This window comes from Trichomycterus rosablanca, chromosome 7, assembly GCF_030014385.1.
Source record: "Trichomycterus rosablanca isolate fTriRos1 chromosome 7, fTriRos1.hap1, whole genome shotgun sequence".
NCBI classification, from domain to species: domain Eukaryota; kingdom Metazoa; phylum Chordata; class Actinopteri; order Siluriformes; family Trichomycteridae; genus Trichomycterus; species Trichomycterus rosablanca.
This window is the reverse complement of record NC_085994.1, coordinates 24,662,321-24,687,387: the sequence shown is the minus strand read 5'-3', so window position 1 is coordinate 24,687,387 and position 25,067 is coordinate 24,662,321. Positions and strand designations below refer to the sequence as shown.

Below are 25,067 nucleotides of genomic sequence, written 5' to 3'. Positions count from 1 at the left end.
TAAAGAAACGTTCCACATTTCACTGCAGTCATTAAATAACTCGTAAATTCATTGATAGAATAAATAGAAGCTACACTACAATGAACAGCCTACCTTAATAGTTGAATGTAATTCTAGAACATCCAGCGACTGTACAAGGCTTTGTCTCAAAAACAGAAATATAGCAGAATATTCTGCTAGCACACTAGCACCGAGATTCTGAACTCCTCGGTTCGAAATACGGCGTTGCCACCGGTCGGCTGGGCGCCATCTAGCGGGCATAATTGGACACGTTTGTGCTAGGGCTGGATGACCGGACATTGTGGGTGGGTCTTCAAACGCTGTGTAAGGACCCTGATTAGCAGATAGAGAGGCGCCTGTGCAGAATGCATGGGTGAAAAAGGGTTCCGCAAAGGGCTGCGCGTGGGTCGGAGGAGGCGTGAGCAGCAATATACTCACCTCGACTGCAATCAGGGATCCCCCAGCAGTGGAAGACAAATTGACTACGCTAAATTGGGAAAAAATGCATAAATTAAATAGAAAAAACTAAATTACTTGTCCGTGTTTTGACACACACTCCTCTGCGTCCACAGAATTGGTTGGGAGTTTTCCAAACTTAGTTACCTGAGAAGTGTTTTTAGCTGCTTTAGACTTCGACATCTTGACATTTTGACTAACCGATTGCTAACTGAATTGCCGTAGGATTGCTAGGATCGCCTCATATTAGGTCCTTTAACTTTGTGGCATGGCTTCCCAATTCCATTAGGTGATTATCATAGAGTAGAGCTAATGACTTCTCTGTGTCTGTACAAACAGGGGTGTGTTTGGCTGTACTCATTACAAATTACATGAAACAGTGGTTTAAAGTGATTTTTACATGTAACTGAGAACAAAAAATAAGGTCAGCCAATTAGAAGCTGCAGGAACATAGGTGGTACTGTCCACTGTCAAGTGAGCTGTATATCACAATGGGCTTACATGCAGGAAAAAAGTATCATCAAGTTTGTTGCATACGTGGAGAGTGAAAGTGAGAAGGAGCTGCTTTTTCATATAGATGTTCTAGACCAGAGGTCACTAACAGGCGGACCGCGGTCCGGATCCAGACCCAGAAGCTGTCCCATACGGACCCGGACCTACAGCCAAAACAGAAAGTTATGATTTGAAACCTGACGGAGCGCTTCTATTTTAACCGGCGCAGCTTTTGTAGTCTTTACGGTAGCGGTTTAGCGGATGAGAACCAATCACGTGACACCACTCAGCCAATCAAGTCTGTGCATTCCAGCCGGTAAACACTGCGACTCTACAGTGCAGACAGATGAGAGAGTTAGAGGCGAGTTACATGTGGAAAGACGGTGGATAGCGAATGTAGAAAAAACGAAGGGAGAGATACAGACGACTGTGCAGGAGAAAGTTGAGAAAAGACGAGAGACAGGAGACAAATCGCGCTCTCCAAAAAAGAAACGTGTACAGCGAAAATACAGCATTTAATCCGTGATGGAGAGACTCATTTCTGTTCTTACTTCCCACTGGAGCACAATTTATTTTTATTTTCTCTTAATTTGATAAGAGAAAGGTTTGATAAGGTGGGGCGGCCCGGGTCCTCTCTGTGTGGAGTTTGCATGTTCTCCCCATGTTCGCGTGGGTTTACTCCAGGTGCTCCGGTTTACTCCCACAGTACAAAGACGTGCAAGTGAGGTGAATTGGAGACACTAAATTGTCATGACTGTATTCGATATAAACTTGTGACCTGATGAATCTTGTGTAATGAGTAACTACCGTTCCTGTCATGATGTAACCAAAGTGTAAAACACGACGTTAAAATCCTAATAAACAAACAAACATCTGATTTGAGTCAGTTATTGATTACATGCAGATGTTGATACAACTACTAGGCTATTTATATATAATATATATCAATATATATGTTATATATATATATATCAATATATATGTTATATATATATATATATACAGTGTATCACAGAAGTGAGTACACCCCTCACATTTCTGCAGATATTTAAGTATATCTTTTCATGGGACAACACTGACAAAATGACACTTTGACACAATGAAAAGTAGTCTGTGTGCAGCTTAAATAACAGTGTAAATTTATTCTTCCCTCAAAATAACTCAATATACAGCCATTAATGTCTAAACCACCGGCAACAAAAGTGAGTACACCCCTTAGTGAAAGTTCCTGAAGTGTCAATATTTTGTGTGGCCACCATTATTTCCCAGAACTGCCTTAACTCTCCTGGGCATGGAGTTTACCAGAGCTTCACAGGTTGCCACTGGAATGCTTTTCCACTCCTCCATGACGACATCACGGAGCTGGCGGATATTCAAGACTTTGCACTCCTCCACCTTCCGCTTGAGGATGCCCCAAAGATGTTCTATTGGGTTTAGGTCTGGAGACATGCTTGGCCAGTCCATCACCTTTACCCTCAGCCTCTTCAATAAAGCAGTGGCCGTCTTAGAGGTGTGTTTGGGGTCATTATCATGCTGGAACACTGCCCTGCGACCCAGTTTCCGGAGGGAGGGGATCATGCTCTGCTTCAGTATTTCACAGAACATATTGGAGTTCATGTGTCCCTCAATGAAATGTAACTCCCCAACACCTGCTGCACTCATGAAGCCCCAGACCATGGCATTCCCACCACCATGCTTGACTGTAGGCATGACACACTTATCTTTGTACTCCTCACCTGATTGCCGCCACACATGCTTGAGACCATCTGAACCAAACAAATTAATCTTGGTCTCATCAGACCATAGGACATGGTTCCAGTAATCCATGTCCTTTGTTGACATGTCTTCAGCAAACTGTTTGCGGGCTTTCTTGTGTAGAGACTTCAGAAGAGGCTTCCTTCTGGGTTGACAGCCATGCAGACCAATTTGATGTAGTGTGCGGCGTATGGTTTGAGCACTGACAGGCTGACCCCCCGCCTTTTCAATCTCTGCAGCAATGCTGACAGCACTCCTGCGCCTATCTTTCAAAGACAGCAGTTGGATGTGACGCTGAGCACGTGCACTCAGCTTCTTTGGACGACCAACGCGAGGTCTGTTCTGAGTGGACCCTGCTCTTTTAAAACGCTGGATGATCTTGGCCACTGTGCTGCAGCTCAGTTTCAGGGTGTTGGCAATCTTCTTGTAGACTTGGCCATCTTCATGTAGCGCAACAATTCGTCTTTTAAGATCCTCAGAGAGTTCTTTGCCATGAGGTGCCATGTTGGAACTTTCAGTGACCAGTATGAGAGAGTGTGAGAGCTGTACTACTAAATTGAACACACCTGCTCCCTATGAACACCTGAGACCTAGTAACACTAACAAATCACATGACATTTTGGAGGGAAAATGACAAGCAGTGCTCAATTTGGACATTTAGGGGTGTAGTCTCTTAGGGGTGTACTCACTTTTGTTGCCGGTGGTTTAGACATTAATGGCTGTATATTGAGTTATTTTGAGGGAAGAATAAATGTACACTGTTATATAAGCTGCACACAGACTACTTTTCATTGTGTCAAAGTGTCATTTTGTCAGTGTTGTCCCATGAAAAGATATACTTAAATATCTGCAGAAATGTGAGGGGTGTACTCACTTTTGTGATACACTGTATATATATATTGTCGAATTGTTGCGCTACATGAAGATGGCCAAGGCTACAAGAAGATTGCCAACACCCTGAAACTGAGCTGCAGCACAGTGGCCAAGATCATCCAGCGTTTTAAAAGAGCAGGGTCCACTCAGAACAGACCTCGCGTCGGTCGTCCAAAGAAGCTGAGTGCACGTGCTCAGCGTCACATCCAACTGCTGTCTTTGAAAGATAGGCGCAGGAGTGCTGTCAGCATTGCTGCAGAGATTGAAAAGGTGGGGGGTCAGCCTGTCAGTGCTCAGACCATACGCCGCACACTACATCAAATTGGTCTGCATGGCTGTCACCCCAGAAGGAAGCCTCCTCTGAAGTCTCTACACAAGAAAGCCCGCAAACAGTTTGCTGAAGACATGTCAACAAAGGACATGGATTACTGGAACCATGTCCTATGGTCTGATGAGACCAAGATTAATTTGTTTGGTTCAGATGGTCTCAAGCATGTGTGGCGGCAATCAGGTGAGGAGTACAAAGATAAGTGTGTCATGCCTACAGTCAAGCATGGTGGTGGGAATGCCATGGTCTGGGGCTGCATGAGTGCAGCAGGTGTTGGGGAGTTACATTTCATTGAGGGACACATGAACTCCAATATGTACTGTGAAATACTGAAGCAGAGCATGATCCCCTCCCTCCGGAAACTGGGTCGCAGGGCAGTGTTCCAGCATGATAATGACCCCAAACACACCTCTAAGACGACCACTGCTTTATTGAAGAGGCTGAGGGTAAAGGTGATGGACTGGCCAAGCATGTCTCCAGACCTAAACCCAATAGAACATCTTTGGGGCATCCTCAAGCGGAAGGTGGAGGAGCGCAAAGTCTTGAATATCCGCCAGCTCCGTGATGTCGTCATGGAGGAGTGGAAAAGCATTCCAGTGGCAACCTGTGACGCTCTGGTAAACTCCATGCCCAGGAGAGTTAAGGCAGTTCTGGGAAATAATGGTGGCCACACAAAATATTGACACTTCAGGAACTTTCACTAAGGGGTGTACTCACTTTTGTTGCCAGTGGTTTAGACATTAATGGCTGTATATTGAGTTATTTTGAGGGAAGAATAAATTTACACTGTTATATAAGCTGCACACAGACTACTTTTCATTGTGTCAAAGTGTCATTTTGTCAGTGTTGTCCCATGAAAAGATATACTTAAATATCTGCAGAAATATGAGGGGTGTACTCACTTTTGTGATACACTGTATATATATATACAGTGTATCACAAAAGTGAGTACACCCCTCACATTTCTGCAAATATTTCATTATATCTTTTCATGGGACAACACTATAGACATGAAACTTGGATATAACTTAGAGTAGTCAGTGTACAGCTTGTATAGCAGTGTAGATTTACTGTCTTCTGAAAATAACTCAACACACAGCCATTAATGTCTAAATAGCTGGCAACATAAGTGAGTACACCCCACAGTGAACATGTCCAAATTGTGCCCAAATGTGTCGTTGTCCCTCCCTGGTGTCATGTGTCAAGGTCCCAGGTGTAAATGGGGAGCAGGGCTGTTAAATTTGGTGTTTTGGGTACAATTCTCTCATACTGGCCACTGGATATTCAACATGGCACCTCATGGCAAAGAACTCTCTGAGGATGTGAGAAATAGAATTGTTGCTCTCCACAAAGATGGCCTGGGCTATAAGAAGATTGCTAACACCCTGAAACTGAGCTACAGCATGGTGGCCAAGGTCATACAGCGGTTTTCCAGGACAGGTTCCACTCGGAACAGGCTTCGCCAGGGTCGACCAAAGAAGTTGAGTCCACGTGTTCGGCGTCATATCCAGAGGTTGGCTTTAAAAAATAGACACATGAGTGCTGCCAGCATTGCTGCAGAGGTTGAAGACGTGGGAGGTCAGCCTGTCAGTGCTCAGACCATACGCCGCACACTGCATCAACTCGGTCTGCATGGTCGTCATCCCAGAAGGAAGCTGACGCACAAGAAAGCCCGCAAACAGTTTGCTGAAGACAAGCAGTCCAAGAACATGGATTACTGGAATGCCCTGTGGTCTGACGAGACCAAGATAAACTTGTTTGGCTCAGATGGTGTCCAGCATGTGTGGCGGCGCCCTGGTGAGAAGTACCAAGACAACTGTATCTTGCCTACAGTCAAGCATGGTGGTGGTAGCATCATGGTCTTGGGCTGCATGAGTGTTGCTGGCACTGGGGAGCTGCAGTTCATTGAGGGAAACATGAATTCCAACATGTACTGTGACATTCTGAAACAGAGCATGATCCCCTCCCTTCGAAAACTGGGCCTCATGGCAGTTTTCCAACAGGATAACGACCCCAAACACAACCTCCAAGATGACAACTGCCTTGCTGAGGAAGCTGAAGGTAAAGGTGATGGACTAAACCCAATTGAGCACCTGTGGCGCATCCTCAAGTGGAAGGTGGAGGAGTTCAAGGTGTCTAACATCCACCAGCTCCGTGATGTCATCATGGAGGAGTGGAAGAGGATTCCAGTAGCAACCTGTGCAGCTCTGGTGAATTCCATGCCCAGGAGGGTTAAGGCAGTGCTGGATAATAATGGTGGTCACACAAAATATTGACACTTTAAGCACAATTTGGACATGTTCACTGTGGGGTGTACTCACTTATGTTGCCAGCCATTTAGACATTAATGGCTGTGTGTTGAGTTATTTTCAGAAGACAGTAAATCTACACTGCTATACAAGTTGTACACTGACTACTCTAAGTTATATCCAAGTTTTAGTTCTATAGTGTTGTCCCATGAAAAGATATAATAAAATATTTGCAGAAATGTGAGGGGTGTACTCACTTTTGTGATACACTGTATATATATATATATATATATATACAGTATATATACAGGATATATACAGGGGTTGGACAAAATAACTGAAACACCTGTCATTTTAGTGTGGGAGGTTTCATGGCTAAATTGGACCAGTCTGGTGGCCAATCTTCATTAATTGCACATTGCACCAGTAAGAGCAGAGTGTGAAGGTTCAATTAGCAGGGTAAGAGCACAGTTTTGCTCAAAATATTGCAATGCACACAACATTATGGGTGACATACCAGAGTTCAAAAGAGGACAAATTGTTGGTGCACGTCTTGCTGGCGCATCTGTGACCAAGACAGCAAGTCTTTGTGATGTATCAAGAGCCACGGTATCCAGGGTAATGTCAGCATACCACCAAGAAGGACAAACCACATCCAACAGGATTAACTGTGGACGCAAGAGGAAGCTGTCTGAAAGGGATGTTCGGGTGCTAACCCGGATTGTATCCAAAAAACATAAAACCACGGCTGCCCAAATCACGGCAGAATTAAATGTGCACCTCAACTCTCCTGTTTCCACCAGAACTGTCCGTCGGGAGCTCCACAGGGTTAATATACACGGCCGGGCTGCTATAGCCAAACCTTTGGTCACTCGTGCCAATGCCAAACGTCGGTTTCAATGGTGCAAGGAGCGCAAATCTTGGGCTGTGGACAATGTGAAACATGTATTGTTCTCTGATGAGTCCACCTTTACTGTTTTCCCCACATCCGGGAGAGTTACGGTGTGGAGAAGCCCCAAAGAAGCGTACCACCCAGACTGTTGCATGCCCAGAGTGAAGCATGGGGGTGGATCAGTGATGGTTTGGGCTGCCATATCATGGCATTCCCTTGGCCCAATACTTGTGCTAGATGGGCGCGCCACTGCCAAGGACTACCGAACCATTCTGGAGGACCATGTGCATCCAATGGCGGTGCCGTGTATCAGGATGACAATGCACCAATACACACAGCAAGACTGGTGAAAGATTGGTTTGATGAACATGAAAGTGAAGTTGAACATCTCCCATGGCCTGCACAGTCACCAGATCTAAATATTATTGAGCCACTTTGGGGTGTTTTGGTGAAGCGAGTCAGGAAACGTTTTCCTCCACCAGCATCACGTAGTGACCTGGCCACTATCCTGCAAGAAGAATGGCTTAAAATCCCTCTGACCACTGTGCAGGACTTGTATATGTCATTTCCAAGACGAATTGACGCTGTATTGGCCGCAAAAGGAGGCCCTACACCATACTAATAAATTATTGTGGTCTAAAACCAGGTGTTTCAGTTATTTTGTCCAACCCCTGTATATATACAGTGTATCACAAAAGTGAGTACACCCCTCACATTTCTGCAAATATTTCATTATATCTTTTCATGGGACAACACTATAGACATGAAACTTGGATATAACTTAGAGTAGTCAGTGTACAGCTTGTATAGCAGTGTAGATTTACTGTCTTCTGAAAATAACTCAACACACAGCCATTAATGTCTAAATAGCTGGCAACATAAGTGAGTACACCCCACAGTGAACATGTCCAAATTGTGCCCAAATGTGTCGTTGTCCCTCCCTGGTGTCATGTGTCAAGGTCCCAGGTGTAAATGGGGAGCAGGGCTGTTAAATTTGGTGTTTTGGGTACAATTCTCTCATACTGGCCACTGGATATTCAACATGGCACCTCATGGCAAAGAACTCTCTGAGGATGTGAGAAATAGAATTGTTGCTGTCCACAAAGATGGCCTGGGCTATAAGAAGATTGCTAACACCCTGAAACTGAGGTGGCCAAGGTCATACAGCGGTTTTCCAGGACAGGTTCCACTCGGAACAGGCTTCGCCAGGGTCGACCAAAGAAGTTGAGTCCACGTGTTCGGCGTCATATCCAGAGGTTGGCTTTAAAAAATAGACACATGAGTGCTGCCAGCATTGCTGCAGAGGTTGAAGACGTGGGAGGTCAGCCTGTCAGTGCTCAGACCATACGCCGCACACTGCATCAACTCGGTCTGCATGGTCGTCATCCCAGAAGGAAGCTGACGCACAAGAAAGCCCGCAAACAGTTTGCTGAAGACAAGCAGTCCAAGAACATGGATTACTGGAATGCCCTGTGGTCTGACGAGACCAAGATAAACTTGTTTGGCTCAGATGGTGTCCAGCATGTGTGGCGGCGCCCTGGTGAGAAGTACCAAGACAAATGTATCTTGCCTACAGTCAAGCATGGTGGTGGTAGCATCATGGTCTTGGGCTGCATGAGTGTTGCTGGCACTGGGGAGCTGCAGTTCATTGAGGGAAACATGAATTCCAACATGTACTGTGACATTCTGAAACAGAGCATGATCCCCTCCCTTCGAAAACTGGGCCTCATGGCAGTTTTCCAACAGGATAACGACCCCAAACACAACCTCCAAGATGACAACTGCCTTGCTGAGGAAGCTGAAGGTAAAGGTGATGGACTAAACCCAATTGAGCACCTGTGGCGCATCCTCAAGTGGAAGGTGGAGGAGTTCAAGGTGTCTAACATCCACCAGCTCCGTGATGTCATCATGGAGGAGTGGAAGAGGATTCCAGTAGCAACCTGTGCAGCTCTGGTGAATTCCATGCCCAGGAGGGTTAAGGCAGTGCTGGATAATAATGGTGGTCACACAAAATATTGACACTTTGGGCACAATTTGGACATGTTCACTGTGGGGTGTACTCACTTATGTTGCCAGCCATTTAGACATTAATGGCTGTGTGTTGAGTTATTTTCAGAAGACAGTAAATCTACACTGCTATACAAGTTGTACACTGACTACTCTAAGTTAGATCCAAGTTTTTTTTCTATAGTGTTGTCCCATGAAAAGATATAATGAAATATTTGCAGAAATGTGAGGGGTGTACTCACTTTTGTGATACACTGTATATATATATATATATATATATATATATATATAGTTAAACATTCCGGACCTTTGCTTCAAAAAATTTTCTCTACTGGACCTCTTTACATTTTAGTTGAATACCCCTGTTCTAGACCCATGTTGATTCATTATGGTCAAATGTAATTTTGGGAATTAAACAAGTTTTCTTGAATAATTTAATGCTTTATATTAATTAATTAATAATTTATTTATTTATGCCGCTCATGTGGGGCAGCAGTAAAACACACACTAGAACACCAGAGCTGGGATCTCGAATACATTGTTTCGAATCTCAGCTCTACCTGCCGGCTGGGCTGAGCGGCCACATGAACCATGATTGGCCTGTTGTTCAAATAGTGGTGGGATTTAAGCTGGATAGGGACTCTCTCATGACTAATGCAACTACGACCTCTGCTGGCTGATTGATGGCGCCTGCACAGAGACGAGGAAAGAGTGCGCTGATCAGGGTGTGTCTCTCTGTACACAGTGCTGATCCGCACATGCACTCGTCAAGTGTAGGTGACAAGATGCATACGGCTGATGCCCACGTGTCGGGGGGAGGGGGGGGGGGGGGCGTTGGTTAAATTGTAGATGTAGTTGGTTGTAAATTGTAGATGTAAATTGTAGTTGGTTAAATTGGTCGTTGTCCTCAATCAGAGCCAGGGTTGGCATCAGTGGAGAGGAACCATGACGCAATCAGGCTATTGGATGCGCTATTTATTGCAAATATAATACACACAATGCACATAATAACACTGACCCATATAACAAATCTATGTTTCTCACTCTTTCCTCAGTGTGGCGCTCTGCACAGAGGAAGCCCGTGTTACTGGTCTGCTCCTCCGATGATACAACTCACATTTCCACCGTATGCGCTCTGGCCTCCGGTTTGCATGAGGAGCTACACGTAGACGTACGCCTGGCACAGTGGGCCCACTGCAGCACCCAGGCCTCTCTGGCTCACCTGGGACCTGCGCCCTGGCTCTACGGACAGTGCCAGCTGGTGCAGCGTGCGGGAGGCATGGTGCTCGTAGCCTGGAGCCCTCAAGCCCAGCAGGCATTTCTTAAATGGAGGGACAGAGGGGGTGGACAGAACAAGAATGAGAAAGAGTGGCTGGATACACCTGAAGAAAGCTGTGCAGAGAGGGGCTGTTCAGTAACTGCTACTGTTTTTAATGCTACACTTTTTAGTCTGTGGGCGGGGCTACGCAGCGAGAGGCGTGGCCAGGGATTTGGTCTTGTATGCTTTCGAGGGATTAGTGGAACTAGCCGTATTCCGAAGGAGCTCAGGGGCATCCGGAGGTACTGCCTGCCCCGCGATCTCTCCAACTTAATACACGAATTAAATCTGAAGGAACACGGGACTGGAAAGGGTGTCGAAGACAGGGTCAGTGGGGGGTGCTGTTTGCCCCGCTTTTTCTCAAAATTTCTGGCTTTCTGGTTGTCGCAGAGTCTTGCTAGGAGGCTGGATGTCTGGCTTCCTCAGACAGCCTCGGTAATAGACAGGAAACCTTTTTTTAAACCAGTACGTGAAGGTGCTGGTGATAAGACTAAGAACCTGAAGAAGAAAAGGAAGAAGAAAGACTGGTCAGCATGCCCTACCAGAAAGAAAAGTGTGGAATGGAATGTGGTTACAGAAAAAGAGCTACTGGCATGAGGAATTTGTGGTGCAAACAGACTGACTCTATACCATAACCAAAAGTATTCATTTGTTCCTCTTTTATACATTATTTAGGCAATAGCAGTGCTGGGGAGTCGAACTCTGGACCCCAGCCTGTGTAGACTAGTGCAATTTACAACAGCACCACCCAAGCACCAACATAAGGTTGATGCACAGACTGAAAGATCTGTGATTTATCAGTGCAAAAGGCAGGAAATACAATTTTAGTTAGCTTGGCATAACATTATGACCACCTTCCTAATATTGTGTTGGCATGGAATCCAAGGTTTCCCAGCATGTAATGTCGTGATGATGAGTTAATCAGTGTTATTCACTTCACCTGTACGTGGTCATAATGTTATGCCTGGTCGGTGTAGACACAGTGGGTCTGTTCGAAAACCTAGTGAGCTCTCTACATAGATGCATTTTGTCGTCCTACGCGCTCCAGAGAAGAAGGATGTCCGAATTCTTAGATACCTTAAAATGCTGCCTATTAAGGTGCCTTATTTTATTTTTTCTCCTCAATTTTCTCCCCTAATTTAGTCGTATCCAATTACCCTGGTTGCGTTACGTTTCACCTCTACTAATACAACCCTCCACTGCTGACTGAGGAGCTTTGCAACTGACACACGCCCCCCTCCGACACGTGTGCAGTACCTCTTTTCACCTGCATGAGGCGAGTTCATATGCGAATCAGCCTTGTGCGCGGAGAGCCACACCCTGGTCAACACATTATTCCCCAACTCTGCGCAGGCACCATCAATCAGCCAGCAGAGGTCGTAATTGTACCAGTTATGAGCAACCCTGGTCCGGCTTTCCCATCCCTGAACAACAGCCAATCGTTGTTCATGTGGCCTCCCAGCCCAGAAGGATGGCAGAGCTGAGATTCGACAGACCCAGTGATGTCACAGATACAGTTTTCTGTGGCTGGTCAAATGGTCAAAATTAGGACATTTCAGCTCTACCTCTGCTATTTACCATTGTTTACATGCACTGTAAATCAGTTAATAAACCAGCATCAAGTATTACACTATGGTCTATTTAAGGTAAATCACTGACCATATCACAGGGACTTCTTTAAGTCTGTAGAACAGTGTTCCATTTTGTACGACAGCACTCTTGAATCATTAAATCATTTACTCATTGTCTGTTTTACCTCTGCTTTATGCTGTTCAGGGTCGCGGTGGGTACAATTTACTGTGTGAAAGGTAGGAAACACCTCAGACAGTTCACCAGTCCATCACAGGGCAAACACACACATTTACACACTCAGGGCAAATTTTCACTCGGTAGCTTCAGTAAACTGACTGCACGTCTTTGGACTTGTTGGAGGAAACCCACACAGACACAGGGAGAACATGCAAACTCCACACAGAAAGGACCTTCTTGTTGTGAAGCAACAATGCTGGCCACTGTGTCGCCCATAACTCTTGAGTCAAAACCATAACATTAGCTATGTGGATTGTATGCGAGTCTAAACAATAATGGGCCTAAAACAGGACCTTGTGGGACTGCACTCTTTTCGGCACTGAAAAACCCTGATTACAAACCATCACATTTTTTTTTTTTGCATTGTCTCACTTTTAAAATACTCAATTCCCCTGTGTACTTGTCTGTGTACTTGCAATGTATGTTGCCTCCTCGACACGTAGTACACCACCTGCTTTCACAGCTACTACTGCACAACCCAAATATTATTCTATTCTTTTGTACAACCCCAAATCAGAAAAAAGTTGGGACAGTATGAAAAATGCATATAAAATAAAAATGCAGTGTTCCTTACATTTACTTTGACTTTTATTTGATTGCAGACCGTTTAAACCCAAGATATTTTATGTTTTGTCTGCTCAACTTCATTTCATTTGTTAATAAACGATTATTTTGTATTTATTGTATTTATGGTCTGGTACAAAAGCAGCATCCAGGAATGGCTGGGTCTGAACGCCTGTGATCTTTGATCCCTCAGACGGCACTGCATCAAGAACCACCACTCAACAATAGCTGATATAACCACATGGGTGAGGGATTACTTTGGCAAACTACAGTATAGTCAATCACTACAATACGGAGTTACATGCACAAATGCCACTTAAAACTTTACTGTGCCTTATGTTAACCATGTCCAGAAGCGGCATTAAGTTTTCTAAGCTCAGACACATCTAGGATGGACCATCACACAGTAGAAACGTGTATTGTGGTCAAATGAATCAGCATTCCAGGTCTTTTTTGGAAAAAACGGACACGTGTGCTCCGGACCAAAGGCGAAAAGGACCGTCCAGACTGTTATCAGCAACAAGTCCAAAAGCCAGGGTCTGTCATGTTATGGGGTTGTATCAGTGCCCTTGTCAAAGGTCATTTACACTTCTGTGATGGCAGAATTAATGCAGAAAAGTACATTGAGATCTTAGAGCAACATATGCTGCCTTCAAGACATCATCTTTTCCAGGGACGTCCATGCATTTTTTCAACAAGACAATGCAAAACCACATGCTGCACACATTACAAAGGCATGGCTGCGGAAGAAGAGGGTACGGGTACTGGACTGGCCTGACTGCAGTCCTGACCTGTCCCCAATAGAGAACGTGTGGAGAATTTTGAAAAAAAAATTTGACAATGACGACCCCGTACTGTTGCACATCTTAAGACGTGTTTGCAGGTAGAACGAGACAAAATAAAAGCTGAAACACTAAATTTTTTGGTCTCCTCGGTGCAAAAACATCTTTTAAGTGTGGTGAAAAGGAATAGCAACATTAAGAGGTAAATGCTTTACTGTCCCAACTTTGTTTGGAATGTGTTGCAGGCTGGAAATGCAGGAATGGATGTTTATTAATAAATGAAATATATCAGGTTCATTCTGTCTGCAGTCAAATAAAAGTCAAAGTAAATGTAAGAAACTGCATTTTCGATGCTGTCCCAACTTTTTCTGATTTGGGGTTGTACTATAAGTCCAGCCCCTGAGGCAGGAATGCAGCATACATATTTAGCATTGTATTGTTGAATTGGTTGGTTTTATTTTTTATTTTGTTTTTTAGATCTGGTAGCCCAGTGATTTAAACGAACATAAGCTGAAGGTATTTTTTATCTATACTAGATCAAAGAGGGTATTGTAGATACTATTTAGTATCAAGTCGCTTGCTTGTGCACAGTAGCTAATTAATTTGATGACTGACTATTCTGTTTAATTTTTGTTACATTTACTTACGTACATGTGGTTATAAATCTACATAATGTGCTGAATAGCATATTGCATAGGATTTTGGTACAAACCCCAGTTCCAGAAAATATGGGACATATTGTAAAATGGAATAAAAACAAGAAAGTGATTTGTTTATTTTTTTTAAACCTTTATTAAAAAGACAAAAAGTACAAAGAAATTACTATTAGTTTTTTGACTACCAGACTTGATTGTTGCTGGGACAAGGCAACATACGAGTATAAAAGTGTATATACACTATATTGCCAAAAGTATTAGCTCGTCTGCCACACGCATATGAACTTCCCTTGACATCCCATTCTTAATCCATAGGGTTTAATATGATGTTGGCCCGCCCTTTGCAGCTATAACAGCTTCAACTGTTCTGGGAAGGTTTTTGGGAATTTTTGACCCTTCTTCCAGAAGCACATTTGTGAGGTCAGACACTGATGTTGGACGAGAAGGCCTGGCTCGCAGTCTCCGCTCTAATTCATACCAAAGGTGTTCTATCAGGTTGAGGTCAGGACTCTGTGCAGGCCAGTCAAGTTCTTCCACACCAAACTCGCTCATCCACGTCTTTATGGACCTTGCTTTGTGCACTGGTGCGCAGTCATGTTGGAACAGGAAGGGGCCATCCCCAAACTGTTCCCACAAAGTTGGGAGCATGAAATTGTCCAAAATCTCTTGGTATGCTGAAGCATTAAGAGTTCCTTTCACTGGTACTAAGGGGCCGAGCCCAACTCCTGAAAAACAACCCCACACCATAACCCCCCCTCCACCAAACTTTACACTTGGCACAATGCAGTCAGACAAGTACCGTTCTCCTGGCAACCACCAAACCCAGACTTGTCCATCGGATTGCCAGACGGAGAAGCGTGATTCGTCACTCCAGAGAACACGTCTCCACTGCTCTAGAGTCCAGTGGCAGTGTGCTTTACACAACTGCATCCGACGCTTTGTATTGCGCTTGGTGATGTAAGGCTTGGATGCAGCTGCTCGGCCATGGAAACCCATTCCATGAAGCTCTCTACACACTGTTCTTGAGCTAATCTGACACATGGAGATTGGAGGTCTGTAGCGATTGACTCTGCAGAAAGTTGGCGACCTCTGACCTATGTGCCTCAGCATCCGCTGACCCCGCTCTGTCATTTTATGTGGCTACCACCTCGTGGCTGAGTTGCTGTCATTCCCAATCGCTTCCACTTCCACTGTTATAATAGCACTGACAGTCGACTGTGGAATATTTAGTAGCGAGGAAATTTCACGACTTGTTGCACAGGTGGCATCCTATCACAGTACCATGCTGGAATTCACTGAGCGACCCATTCTTTCACAAATGTTTGTAGAAGCAGTCTGCATGCCTAGGTGCTTGGTTTTATACACCTGTGGCCATGGAAGTGATTGGAACACCTGAATTTAATGATTTGGATGGGTGAGTGAATACTTTTGGCAATATATATAACACGTCAGACAAGGCCATTATGAGGAATTAAAGCGAATTATTGAAGTTTATAGTTTATATATCCAATATATCCAAGGTGCCTTCATGTATGAGTTACAAAAAGGAAACCCTTACTATATCAAATAATTTTTAATTCTGTGTGGGAATATGTGCCCATGCAATCAACGTTATAAGGTCAAGAACTTAAATTTGAGACAAAAAGTGAGTACTATTTATTTCATCATGATAAAAGATCAGGTCCAGAAGTCCTATCATGTGTCACGACAGAAAACGCTTTTAAATTTTTTGACTATTAAAACCTGCGGATGGATTTGTATGTTTTTTTAAATAAACTAAAGGTGGCATGGTGTGTTCCAACCAAATAGGGGCACACTGTTTTGAATAATATCGTACCATCAACTCACTGTCTGAAAGTAAAAGGTACTTTCCATTATAGTGTTTTAATCTCCAACACACTTAGACGCTTTAAACAACGGCCAAAAATCTATACAAATTTCTTCATGGAGTGTTATAAAAACATTAGTGAGGGATTAAAACATTGCCACTGCTTATTTGCCTAAGCTGGGTGTTTTGGGCTGATCTGTCTGCCGTTTGACACTGTACTGATTATACAGGGGTTCAAAACATTTTGTATGTGTGGAGTATCACACACATGACATCTGTCACAAATTCAAATTCATCATGCTTAATCCATTCATCAGACTTAGAAGAGAGGGTGATATAACTGCTCATTATTCATCTCATAGTTATGAAAAGTAAATTATTATACACCGATCAGGCATAACATTATGACTTGTTTCTACACTCACTGTACATTTTATCAGCTCCACACATATACTGACTGTAGTTCATCTGTTTCTCTACATACTTTTTTAGCCCCCTTTCACCCTGTTCTTCAATGGTCAGGACCCCCACAGGACCACCACAGAGCTGGTATTATTTAGGTGGTGGATGATTTTCAGCACTGCAGTGACACTGACATGGTGGTGGTGTGTTAGTGTGTGTTGTGCTGGTATGAGTGAATCAGACAGCAGAGCTGCTGGAGTTTTTAAATACCGTGTCCACTCACTGTCCACTCTATTAGACACTCCTACCTAGTTGGTCCACCTTGTAGATGTAAAGTCAGAGACGATCACTCATCTATTGCTGCTGTTTGAGTTGGTCATCTTCTAGATGTCATCTTCTTCATCATTGGTCACAAGATGCTGCCCACAGGGTGCTGTTGGCTGGATATTTTTATTGTCCAGCAGTGACAGTGAGGTGTTTAAAAAACTCCATCAGCATTCCTGTGTCTGATCCACTCATACCAGCACAACACACACTAACACACCACCACCATGTCAGTGTCACTGCAGTGCTGAGTATTATCCACCACCCAAATAATACCTGCTCTGTAGTGGTCCTGTGGGGGTCCTGACCATTGAAGAACAGGGTGAAAGCAGGCTAAAAAAGTATGTAGAGAAACAGATGAACTACAGTCAGTAATTGTAGAACTACAAAATGCTTCTATATGATAAGTGGAGCTGATAAAATGGACAGTGAGTGTAGAAACAAGAAGGTGGTCATAGTGTTATGCATGATCGGTGTGTATGCATAATGGTTCACAAACTTTAATGTGAAGTGGTATGGTGGTGCAGTATGTTGTGTGGGTACTGGGATGTGACACTCAGATTTATTGTGGAAAGTTCATAAATTACAACTTGCCATAGGTTTAATGTTTTATGTACAACCTCAAATCAGAAAAAGTTGGGACAGCATGGAAAAAGCAAATTCCTTTTTTTGTCATTCCTGTTCACCACACTTAAAAGACGTTTTGGCACCAAGGAGACCAAGTGATTTAGTGTTTCAGCTTTTATTTTGTCTCATTCTTCCTGCAAACACATCTTAAGATGTGCAACAGTACGAGGTCGTCATTGTCACATTTTTCCTTTCAAAATTCTCCACACATTCTGTATTGGGGACAGGTCAGGACTGCAGGCAGGCCAGTCCAGTACTCGTACCCTCTTCTTGCTCAGCCATGCCTTTACAATGTGTGCAGCATGTGGTTTTGCATTGTCTTGTTGAAAAATGCATGGAAGGCAGCATATGTTGCTCTAAGATCTCAGTGTACTTTTCTGCATTAATGCTGCCATCACAGAAGTGTAAATTACCTTTGCCAAGGGCACTGACACAGCCCCATACCATGACAGACCCTGGCTTTTGGACTTGTTGCTGATAACAGTCTGGATGGTCCTTTTCATCTTTGGTCCTGAGCACATGGCGTCCATTTTTCTCCAAAAAAGACCTGGAATGCTGATTCATCTGACCACAATACATGTTTTCACTGCATTGTCCATCCTAGATGCCTCTGAGGCCAGAGAAGTCGACGCCGCTTCTGGACATGGTTAACATAAGGCTTCTTTTTTGCACAGTAAAGTTTTAAGTGGCATTTGTGCATGTAGCTCTGTATTGTAGTGCTTGACAAAGGTTTACCAAAGTAATCCCTCACCCATGTGGTTATATCAGCTATTGTTGAGTGGCGGTTCTTGATGCAGTTCCGTCTGAGGGGTCGAAGATCATGGGCGTTCAGCTTAAGCTTGCACCCTTGGCCTTTACACACTAAAATTCCTCCAGATTTCTTGAATGGTTTAATGATATTATGCACTGTAGAGGGAGAAATATGCAAATCCCTTCCAACCTTTCTTTAAGGTACATTGTTTGTAAACATTTCAATAATTTTCTTACGCATTTGTTGATAAACTGGAGATCCTCTGATCATCTTTGCTCATCAAAGACTCAGCCTGTTCTGGATGCTGCTTTTGTACCAAACCATGATTACAATCACCTGTTGACATCACCTGTTTGGAAACTTTAGTTTTCTCACCTCATTACTAGCACTAAATTGCCCCCATCCCAACTTTTTTTGGAATGTGTTCCAGGCCTGAAATGCAGGAATGGATGTTTATTAACAAATGAAATGAAGTTGAGCAGACAAAACATGAAACATCTTGGGTTCAAAATGTCTGCAATCAAGTAAAAGTCAAAGTAAATGTAAGGAACACTGCATTTTTATTTTATTTGCTTTTCCATACTGTCCCAACTTTTTCTGATTTGGGGTTCTATATTGTTAGTCAATGAAAAGACTATGAAAATACTTAAAATTGGTTTAACAATAAAATAAGGTAGTTAGTTTTGCCTGTATACGTGTATGTATTTTAAATACACAGCTGGTTGGATGTCTACGTACAGACTTAGGCGGTTGTAGGAAATGAAATAATCAGGAAAGTCAGTCAGTGTTCTTAAAAAATTAAGCTAAGCAACAATCTAAATTGACCTACATTATATAAATTATTATACTGTGTTAATATGCATGTAGACGTTGGTGATTTTAAATTTGTTCTACAGATTCTGATCTACAGCTTTACAAAACTGAGTGGTAAGGCATTCACATACAGAAATTTTACATTAATTTAAGGAAGGATAGTACTCAGGGTGTCAACTTGCCAAATTGGGGGTTAAATCATGCAAAATGCTTTGTTTGCTTGACAGAAACTTATAACATTAAGCTCATTAAACAAACTAAAGGTTTTCTGTTTGTTTTTCACACCCATTATTTTGATATGCTTAGTTTCTCTTTGCACTTTGGCAGGTTCCTGTTGCACAACGCCATTGCTGGCTGGAAGGGCAGCAGACTAGCACATGCCTCCTCAAAGCTTACAAGCCTATGTTTATATTGACGGCGTATCTTTACAGTGTATTTTTTACAGAGAGTTTCAGCACGTATGGAGGACCACATTGCTCCCTTCATATTCTTCCTCCTATTCTGAGCCATGTGTGTGGCAAGAAGGTAAATCTCTACCTGGCCCTCCACTGTAAGACAAGGTCATGTGTCTGTAGGGTGCAGGGATGGATGAATGGACGGGTGGATGGATGGACAGGTGGATGGATGGATGGACAGATGGATGGATGGATGATAGATAGATACTTTAGACTATGCACATAGATAGATAGATAGATAGATAGATAGATAGATAGATAGATAGATAGATAGATAGATAGATAGATAGATACTATGCACAAAGATAGATAGATAGATAGATAGATAGATAGATAGATAGATAGATAGATAGATAGATACTATGCACAAAGATAGATAGATAGATAGATAGATAGATAGATAGATAGATAGATAGATAGATAGATAGATAGATAGATAGATAGGTACTGTAGACTATGCACATAGATAGATAGATAGATAGATAGATAGATAGATAGATAGATAGATAGATAGATAGATAGATAGATAGATAGATAGATACGTACATAGGTACTGTAGACTATGCACAAAGATAGATTAGATAGATAGATTACATAGACAGACAGACAGACAGACATAGATAGAGAGATAGATAGATAGATACTGTGGACTATGCACAAAGGTAGATAGATAGACAGTAGACAAATACGTACCTGCATAATGACACACTACAATAATAGGGCTTGTCTATGTGTACCCACATATGAATACATATGGGTACATATAGAGATGCTTTAGTTAAATGCTTTTAATAATTATCATATTATTGTGGCGACCGGCCAGTTCACTGATATAATAGGTGGGATGCAGGAATACTCTGAAGAGGGCACCAATCCAATGCAGAACTTCAGCCACTCCGCTTAGACATAACCAATCATGTCTGAGTAGGCACCCAGCCGACCAATTGGTGGTGGGCTAGCGTAATAGACCTCTGCTAAGCTTTAAGAAACAATGCTTCAGAGGTTGCTATATGTATCTACTACATGGAAGTGTTGTGATCTCATAGAGCACAGAGGAATTATTACAATCTAACTTTACTTATATTAGCAGAAACACAGTGAAGCAAAGTACAGAGAAGACAAATATTCAGCTTTCTGGAGGCAATAGAATAGAATAGAATGCCTTTATGTCATATATACAGTGACAGGTGAAGTGAATAACACTGATTATCTCTTCATCACGGCACCTGTTAGTGGGTGGGATATTTTAAGCAGCAAGTGAACATTTCATCCTCAAAGTTGATGTGTTAGAAGCAGAAAAAATGGCCAAGGGCTAAATTGTGGTGGCTAGACGACTGGGTCAGAACATCTCCAAAACTGCAGCTCTTGTGGGGTGTTCCCAGTCAGCAGTGGTACAGTATTTATCAAAAGTGGTCCAAGGAAGGAACAGTGGCAAACCAGCGACAGGGTCATGGGCGACCAAGGTTCATAAATGCACGTGTGGTCCTATCCAACAGATGAGCTACTGTAGCTTAAATTGCTGAAGAAGTTAATGCTAATTAATACATTGTAGTTGCAGGGCTGTTTTTGGCATCAAAAGGGGGACCAACACAATATTAGGAAGGTGGTCATAATGTTATGCCTCATTGGTGTATACACGTGTACAGTACAACAAAATTCTTTCTTCGCATATCCCAGCTTGTTTGGAAGCTGGGGTTAGAGTTTAGGGTCAGCCATTGCATGGCACCCCTGGAGCTGAGAGGGTTAAGGGCCTTACTCATGGGCCCAACAGTGGCTGTATGACAGAGCTAGGATTAAAACTCTCAATCTTTTAATTGATAGCCCAAAGAGTCCCCAATCTCAGCACTGCTCAATAGTTAAAAACCTCATCCTAACTGCAAAGCAGAGTGAAGGGAGCATCTGTCCCGGACAGCTTGCAATTATTTTGCAATAAATATTTTTTACAAGAGAGTTCTGGGTCAAAGACTTGAGGGTTAGAAGATACCTAAATATCTAAATTAAAAAGAAGTACAACCCCAAATCAGAAAAAGTTGGGACAGCGTGGAAAATAATAAATAATAAATAATAAAAAAACACAGAGTTTCTTACATTTACTTTGACTTTTATTTGATTGCAGACAGGATGAACCTGAGATATTTCATGTTTTATCTGCTCAACTTTATTTCTTTTTTTAATAAACATTCATTCCTGCATTTCAGGCCTGCAACACATTCCAAAAAAGTTAGGAAGTAAGGCATTTACCACTTTGTAATGTTGCCATTCCTTTTCACCAGACTTAAAAGACGTTTTGGCCCCGAGGATACCAAGTGATGTAGTGTTTCAGGTTTATTTTGTCCCATTCTTCCTGTAAACACGTCTTAAGATGTGCAAATTCTCCACACATTCTCTATTGAGGACAGGTCAGGATTGCCAGTCAAGTACCCACTTCTTCCTCAGCCATGCCTTTGTAATGTGTGCAGCATGTGGTTTTGCATTGTCTTGTTGAAAAATGCATGGACGTCCTTGGAAAAGATGACGTCTTGAAGGCAGCATATGTTGCTCTAAGATCTCAATGTACTTTTCTGCATTAATGCTGCCATCACAGAAGTGTAAATTACCTTTGCCAAGGGCACTGACACAGTCCCATACCATGACAGACCCTGGCTTTTGGACAGTCTGGATGGTCCTTTTCGTCTTTGGTCCGGAGCACACTGTGTCCATTTTTTCCAAAAAAAGACCTGGAATGCTGATTCATCTGACCACAATACAAGTTTCCACTGTGTGATGGTCCATCCTAGATGCCTCCGAGTGCAGAGAAGTCGACGCCGCTTCTGGACATGGTTAACATAAGGCTTCTTTTTGCCCAGTAAAGTTTTAAGTGGTATTTGTGCATGTAACTCTGTATTGTAGTGCCTGACAAAGGTTTGCCAAAGTAATCCCTCACCCATGTGGTTATATCAGCTATTGTTGAGTGGTGGTTCTTGATGCAGTGCCGCCTGAGGGATCGAAGATCATGGGCGTTCAGCTCAAGCTTGCACCCTTGGCCTTTACACACTGAAATTCCTTCTGATTTCTTGAATCATTTAATGATATTATGCACTGTAGAGGGAGAAATACACAAATCATTTCACATTGTTTTTAAACATTTCAATCATTTTCTCACACATTTGTTGACAAAATGGAGATCCTCTGATCATCTTTACTCATCAAAGACTCAGCCTTTCCTGGATGCTGCTTCTGTACCAAACCATGATTATATTCACCTGTTGACATCACCTGTTTGGAATCACATGAAATATCTTGGGTTCAAACTGTCTGCAATCAAATAAGTGAAGGTAAGGAACACTGCATTTTTATTTTATTTGCATTTTGCATACTGTCCCAACTTTTTCTGATTTGAGGTTGTATTTTAGAGTCCTGGGCCCAATTGTTAGTGTAAGAGTAATTCATGCAAAAAATACAGGCAAATATTAGGTGTTTTCAACCAGAAGGGTTTTTGGCAGCAGTAGCTCAGAAATGTGATACTTGAGTAAGAGTAAGTGCTGTATCCTAAGGTGCAATATCATGTTCCTTTATTACTAACTGACAGATTTTTACTGATAGTCAAACCTGAGGTATGCAAATAAACATGTTAAAGAGCAAAACCACACTGGTCTAGTGTCACACTTCTTAAAAAAAATATTAAAAAATACTCACATAACACACTTGTTTGTCAAAACATGCATGGGTGTGATAAAGACAGGAATGTGAAGTTGATGAATGTGCCAAGTTTCACACACATCAGCGAGAAGGCATGCAAGCCAACCACTTTTTCTGTCAGGATAAACTGGATTAATTGTTGTCTTGGAAGAGGCTCAATATGATATTATTGCCCCATTCTACTGTACTGATCAGGTGATCAGTCAGAATATATTTGTCTTGATTTGTAGTGACCCTTTACTCTAAGGCAGGGGTGGGCAATTCAATTTTGCAAGGGGCCACATGAGAAACTGGGACTGTTTGTTGTGGCTCATTCACTTTCTTAACCACTTATCCAGTTAGGGTCACGGGGTGGTGCTGGAGCCTATCCCAGCTTTTCAATGGGCGGAAGGCACACAGTAACACCCGGGATGGGGCACCAGTCCATCGCAGGGCAGACACACATACACACCCATTCACCTACAGGGCAATTCAGTGTCTCCAATTTATCACTCCAATTTATCTCCTTCGAACCGAGGAGTTCAGAATCTCGGCGCTGGTGTGCTAGTGGAATATCCCTGGTTTTTAAAATGCGCACGTTTTAAACTTTATACAATGTGCTATTGCTGTTTTTTTGTCTAATTACCTCATTTGCTGTTTTTAGTCCATTGTTCTTGTTGGATATTGTTTCTAGATATCACAAAGCTGGTTTTAACTGCTCCAGTCCTGGATGTGTAAAACGTACAAGTTCTTGTGTTTCTCTCTGTGTTTATTGCCGTAATGGCGATTTAAATTGTAATCCTTTAACATTTACACATTGTGTAAATTCTATTCATTTAAATTAGTCTCCAGGCCACCCAAGGAGGATGGCGGTCCCTGCTGAGTCTGGTTCCTCTCAAGGTTTCTTCCTGTAATTTTAAGGGAATTTTGCCCTGCCACTGATGCCCTCGGCTTGCTCAACAGGGGTTTTTGGTCCTGGAGTCTGTGAAGTTGCTTTGAGACAATGTTCATTCTAAAAAGTGCTATACAAATAAAAACTGACTTAAAATGACTTGACATAGTGGTCTGGTCACCACAAACTAAACACTGTACACAGCTTTACATCTGCATTAAATAAATGTATACTAAGAAGTTCATGTTTAGTTAAATCAATCACACTCACAGTTCTATTTGCCAACACATACAAATTTAGCTAAACCAAAAAAATAACAGTCCCTTCAAAATAGAAAGAATGCTATTGTATTGCATGTATGATGTACACTAATTTACGTCTTATTTCTAATTACAACCGACCTCATGTGGGCCGGTCAGAGACACCCAACGTGGCAGATGTTGCCTGGGGCCGTACAGTGCCCAGTTGTGTTCTAAGGGGTTGAAATGTCCCAAACCAGGCCAGCTAAATGCCCCCCACACTATAACAGAGCGATGGTTTGTTTATTAGGATTTTAACATCATGTTTTACACTTTGGTTACGTTAATGACAGGAATGGTAGTTACTCATTACACACTCAGCTCACAAGGTTATATCGAACACAGTCATGGACAATTTAGTGTCTCCAATTCACCTTACTTGCATGTCTTTGGACTGTGGGAGGAAACCGGACCTCCCGGAGGAAACCCACACAGACACGGGGAGAACATGCAAACTCCACACAGAAAGGACCCAGACCGCCCCGACTGGGGTTTGAACACAGGACCTTCTTGCCGTGAGGTGACAGTGCTAGCCACCGTGCCACCCCAGAGCCATGGTAGGATAATAACTACTTGTAATATGTTGTTCAAAACCCTAAAAACTGAAATTCAGCAAAACAATGCAACATTGAGCTTACAGTTCAGGGTTTAGAAATACATTTGCATCACACACACACACAAAAACTGATATTCTGGATGTTTGGTACACATGCAAAGTAGAAGTTCCTTCCCTAAAAAGTAAACAACTTTCTGTCACGCACAGCATGAAAAATCTAATTTTCCACCCTGAAATTATGTCATTTATTTGTTAATTTTCAGTAACTGCTTTGTCCTGATC

The 25,067-nt window shown here is 42.7% G+C and overlaps 1 protein-coding gene across 1 annotated transcript in view; it reads left to right on the top strand.

The window, feature by feature from the left end:
- The window catches only part of LOC134318027 (interleukin-17 receptor E), a 51,563-nt gene extending 38,849 nt beyond the window's left edge, over positions 1-12,714 (top strand). Inside the window, exon 15 of the mRNA XM_062998764.1 lies at positions 10,108-12,714. Coding sequence (XP_062854834.1) covers positions 10,108-10,967 — 860 coding nt within the window. The 3' untranslated portion in view covers positions 10,968-12,714. The remainder of the gene's footprint in view (positions 1-10,107) is intronic.
- Positions 12,715-25,067: the final 12,353 nt, after the last annotated feature.